Source organism: Leptonotus elevatus, chromosome 16, assembly GCF_054856555.1.
Source record: "Leptonotus elevatus isolate MCC_2025b chromosome 16, RoL_Lele_1.0, whole genome shotgun sequence".
NCBI classification, from domain to species: Eukaryota; Metazoa; Chordata; class Actinopteri; order Syngnathiformes; family Syngnathidae; genus Leptonotus; species Leptonotus elevatus.
The window spans coordinates 12,525,855-12,531,022 of record NC_141254.1 but is presented as its reverse complement, the minus strand read 5'-3'; the positions used below and the strand labels follow the sequence as shown (position 1 = coordinate 12,531,022).

The 5,168-nt window shown below is 40.8% G+C and overlaps 1 protein-coding gene across 1 annotated transcript; it reads right to left on the bottom strand.

Annotated features, from left to right (window-relative positions):
- Window positions 1–523: 523 nt before the first annotated feature.
- Window positions 524–4,367, bottom strand: hspb1 (heat shock protein family B (small) member 1). Its single transcript, XM_086097958.1, has 3 exons — window positions 3,917–4,367; window positions 1,742–1,805; window positions 524–994 (listed from the first exon to the last, which is right to left on the bottom strand). The coding sequence occupies exons 1-3, from the start codon at window positions 4,305–4,307 to the stop codon at window positions 838–840; spliced, it is 612 nt and encodes a 203-aa protein (XP_085954084.1). The 5' UTR covers window positions 4,308–4,367; the 3' UTR covers window positions 524–837.
- Window positions 4,368–5,168: the final 801 nt, after the last annotated feature.

Here is a 5,168-nt window from a genome sequence, read left to right as displayed (position 1 = left end):
AGGACATCGCAGCTTGAACCAGGATCCCCACTCATGATTGCAGGTGATGAAAGATTCAAAGTAACAAACGTGACTGATGACGGTCTGACAATACACTTTCCCTATAGTTACCAAAAATACACAAAAATATTCAAATCATTCACTGCCACTGACGGCTATAGACGTCAAAAATTCATTTGAACTATTTCTATTAGTTTAACATTTTTTTCCCACTTGTTAACAAGAGTATGAAAACCTAGAATTTTGTATTTAACTAGTCATGCGATTAACTACGATTACAATTTGTAATCACCTGACACCCCTAATTTTCACGATCGCGATTAATATATATATATATATTTTTTCTTTTCTAAATGTACACAATTTTTTTTCTAGGTTTTCATACTCTTAACAAAAGTGGAAAAAAAATGTTAAACTAATAAAAATAGTTCAAACGAATTTTGGACGTCCATAGCCGTCAATGGCAGTGAATGAGTTAAGATGTAGTCATAGTCAAAGATAGAAATGACACAGAGTGACACTGTTTATGCCATTTTATCTTTTATTCTCTGTTGACATTCCAAAAATCAACTGAGGATGAAACCGGTCTATTTGCAGTCTTGTTCTGCATTTCGGGATTGTGACGTGCATGCTCTCTGGAGACTTTTACTCCAGCGTGAAAGGGGATGTGCTCAGCAGAAAGAGAGAACAAAAGAATGTGAGCGAGGAGAACAATTACAGTGCAAAGTGAAAACGTACGCATGCAGTCAAGGTGCTCTCGGCTTGGCTTAGCTCAGCACAGATGCAAAGGTCAACGTCGCACCAACGTTCGGCCATGACATCTTGATCGAAAGCCTCCTATTTCTTCACCACGCCGCTTTTGGTGTCCACGGTGACGGGTATCGAGGTCTCTGCGGCCCCGATGGCCGGCTTGGCGAGTGGGGCCTCCACCGTCAACACGCCATCAGGAGACAGCGAGGAGGTGACCTTTTCCACGTTGGCGCTTGAGGGGAGGCTGCAGGGTAACATTATTAAGGTATAGAATAGTATGTTATTTTGAAAGTGTTCACCAAAAGCATCACTGATAATTAAATGATGTATTTGCCCCTCCCACTCAAAATTTAATGTAATGCAGACACAAAATACAAAAACATGCACATTTTTGTGTAATTTACAAATTTTCTGAGGATTTTTTTTTAAACTGTAGCTGTAAAAAAGTTGTTTTTAAATATTATTTAAAATGCCAAAAAGCTCTTGAGCACCCACCTTTTCAATCATGTCTCTTTGTGACCAACTTAAAAATTTGCTGTTAATAATAATAACGTTCTAAAAATAGTGCCTAAATTGTGCTGTCATTTGATTAAGAGATGTTCAGTTTTCAATGTGGCCTCTAGATGGCAGCAAATCCAATGTTAAAATGAGGGCAAGTGCTGTCGTTCCACGTTTTCAAACATTTTGGTCCGGGGGTTTCAAAAACAGCACTTTATTTTGAATATGCTTTTTGCACAGGAACTAAAAGGCAAAACAAGTTCCACATCATGATTCCAAATTTATATTAAAGGGGGGAAAAAAATTCCAAGCAAACTGCTGTAGTTCAAAGATCATGTTAGTGTTACATATTCGTGTCGTGTCACCAATGAGTTTACTTACCCCCAGTCCTAAGATAATTTGAGCAACTTTGTTATTTCATAAACTGATTTCCTTGAGCATTCATCATTCTGTACCCAAGTTTCAAAAAGGCGTGGATGCCTCAGCTACTTACGTATATTTTCTGGTGAAACATCTGGACACAAAACCATGTTCGTCTTTACGCTCCTCGTGTTTGCCTATGGACAAAAAGAGTCATCAAAAATTGTTTCCCCCAAATAGAATAACATCTATAAACTTTAGCACACATTATAAATATGTGAAATGTGTCTCCAATGTTGTTTTCTGTTAATGTTTTGTGTGGCTTATTTGTCAACTGTGGGCATGTGAAGCACGTTGAGACTCTTTTGTGATTAAGGGCTGTATAAATAAACTTGACTTGACTTGAAAAGAGCTCAAAAGTACTCACGTTACAATATTAGCTAACTTTAGCTACACAGCAGAACAGCTGATAAACCACCGTTGTTGAAACTGAATATATATCTGTTGGGATATATAGCCGCACAGAACAGATAAATGAAGACAAAAAAGTTCAGTTTTAAACACTTGGCCTTATTTATTTATTTGTTATATAGTTATAAAGAAGCGAAGTGTCGTCACATAGCTAGCTATCTAGCTAGCTAGCTTTGATTTGTAAGACACAAAAAGGACAACGATAATTACCTGAACCGACTCAATTGCTTTGTTTTGTTGAAGAAGCCAAACTATAACATGAAACATGTTTACATTTTGAATTTATCATGTTCATTACACCATACAGATCTCAAAAGTTGAGTTTTTAGTTTGTGGCACAACAACGTATTGACTTGAATGAACATATTAAAGCAGGCTAACCAAATGATGCTAGTTTCTTTAGTTTGCTTTCAGTGCTCGTTGAATACTAAATAAAATATATATTTGATTTTTTTCTCTCTCTGTTTCCAAACTACTGTGCAGCGGATTTATTGCAACACCTTATACGGATTGGGTAAGTACAAAGATAGCGATCGCATTTCGATATATTTGCTGATGGTTGACACCGAAGCAGATCGTCTTTTGTTTGCTTTGACATAAGCGAACGGACGGCGGCAAATTCCACTGCGGCTTTGTTTATCTTTAATGCCCCGACTATGTGCAGTGTGTCAGCTGCCGGCCTGGAAAAGCTCCAGCTGTCTTTGAACCCTAACCAATACGGTGACACCCGGTGAGCGTGATACTTTGCGAATTGCATTCGAAATTGTGAAAGCACCACGTCAGCGATAGGGAAGTCATCCGCTCCCACACGCTCAATTGTTTTTGTAACAGCTGGCTTTGATCCAAAAAAGCCAACGCCCACTACCTCACTGGAAAACAGCACTGCATTATTCCAAGGTATTATGTAACTGCAAGTTTCCAGAACAGTTAAGCAGATATGAGAAGCATAGATTTTTTTTTTGGGGGGGGGGGGTCCGGTACACCTGCACAATCTAATGAATCTAATGATTCTGTCTTTCCACACACATGAAGGGATGTCTATCTCTCCAATAAATGGGGTGCGATAAAATTCAAGGACGGCTCGATTCGGTTCGATTCAGTGGGTTTATGATTCAATTCGATGCGGTACGGTTCAATTCGAGACGGTATGAGGCATTGAGTTTCTTGTTTTTATTAGACATGTGATTGATATTGCCAATACTGAAAATATGGCATTTCCTTAAAAAAATTAATGTCTCCAATAAAAGGTGATTCGACACATAGGGTACGACACGATTCAAGAACTGTACATTTTCAAGTGGAACGGTTGGAATGCTATTCCAAGTCAAATCTTACAGCTGCTGTAATATGTAAAAGCTCGCCAAAACCCAAATTAGGCAAGTTGATGAGACTCAAATGCAACAAATTATCAGCAACATCAAACCGATTTATACCAATTATATACCCGGTGTGTATCTACGATTTCCAGGATGATTCATTTTAAAATGGAACGGTTCAATTCAGTTAATTCAAAACAGTTATCAGTACACCCCTAATATATATATATATATATATATATATATATATATGTCAGTCGATTACATTTTTAAAATCGCAATTAATCGCATGACTTCAATAATTAACTCATGATTAATCGCAAATTAATCACACGTTATATCCGTTCTAAATGTAGAATAAAATGAACAATAAAATTGTTTCCTGCCCCCACCCCTGGTTTTTCATACTCTTGTCATCATAAATGTGGAAAAATGTTAACCTAATACAGATATGGTGGTATCTTTTAGTTCATTGATACAGTCATTTCATAGTAATTCATAAAAGTTAATTGAGAGCTTACCAGTGATTTCCACCACCCCATCTTTAGTCTTGATCACCAGCTCTTCAGGCGAGAAGTGGTTCACATCCAGAGACACTTTCCAGTTGTCCTGGGTCTGCTTGATCTCCGACATACCCGTGCTCATCTGACGGGACAGGGCGCGAGCCTGCTGGGCCATCACTGCGCCCGGGTACATCATGGGGGTGTGAGGCATCATGGCGCCCATCTCGGGGGCCATCACGGAGGGCCGCATGTAGCCGGGCCAGTGGGTGCAGGGGTACGAAGCCAAGTCTTCCCCCGTGGCGGGCATGCCGAAGGTCTGGTCGAAGATGCGGGCGGTGGGGTACCAGTCGCGGAAGGGGTCCCAGCTCGGGGTGCGGAGCATGGTGAAAGGAATACGTCTCTCTGCCATGATGAAGAAAAGCTGCTGGCGCACTTTGACCTGTCTGATAATGTTGGGCCAACATGCTGGCCACCTCGTATTTATACGAGCGCTGACACCACCCCTCCTTTTTCCACTCCCCTCCACACACTTGTGGAAGTTACCAGAACATCTATTTGGGGCAGACGTAGCATTGCAATGGAATCCAGCAGGAAGGCCCTCCCCATATGACAGCTGACCATCGCACTGTTGAACCTCCCCCACACACTAACATCCAGCCTCCCCTCGGTGGTGGCTCAAAGAGACAAGAAAAAGAATCCAGAAGTCAGACAGGCATTAGATTACATTTCATGACATCATTAAAACGATGTGATTATAAACATTTACAACTTAAAGGGGACATATTAGGGAAGAGTGGCTTTTTAATTGCTTGTATATGCGCACCAGCTCACCAAGCGAGAAATTAAACAACCAAGCAAATTGATTATTTGACTACTGTGAACTGCAGCCGCATGCATCAAGGTTCATCTTTTACACTTTTTACCGCATCACAAATTTTAAGCCACCCGCTGTCATGTTTTCGGTTCTGTGGGGGTTGGGTTTGTGTTTGTTATGGGTGTTCTTGTTGTTTTTGTTTGTGGTTGTGGTTTTTTGTCGTGTTCCTGGTTTCTTCCCTTGTCTCGTTATGTCTGACCATGTCCAACTGTGTGTCTTTCCTTCCCCAGGTGTGTCTCATTAGTGTTGCTGTATTCAGTCTGATGTGTTTGTCCAGTCGGTGGGGGAGCGTTCCCTATGTTATGTGTGTCAAGTCTTCGTCACACAGCTAGCCAAGTCGTCCTCGCCGCGGCTGGCCAAGTCGTCCTCGCCGCGGCTAACAAAGTCGTCCTCGCC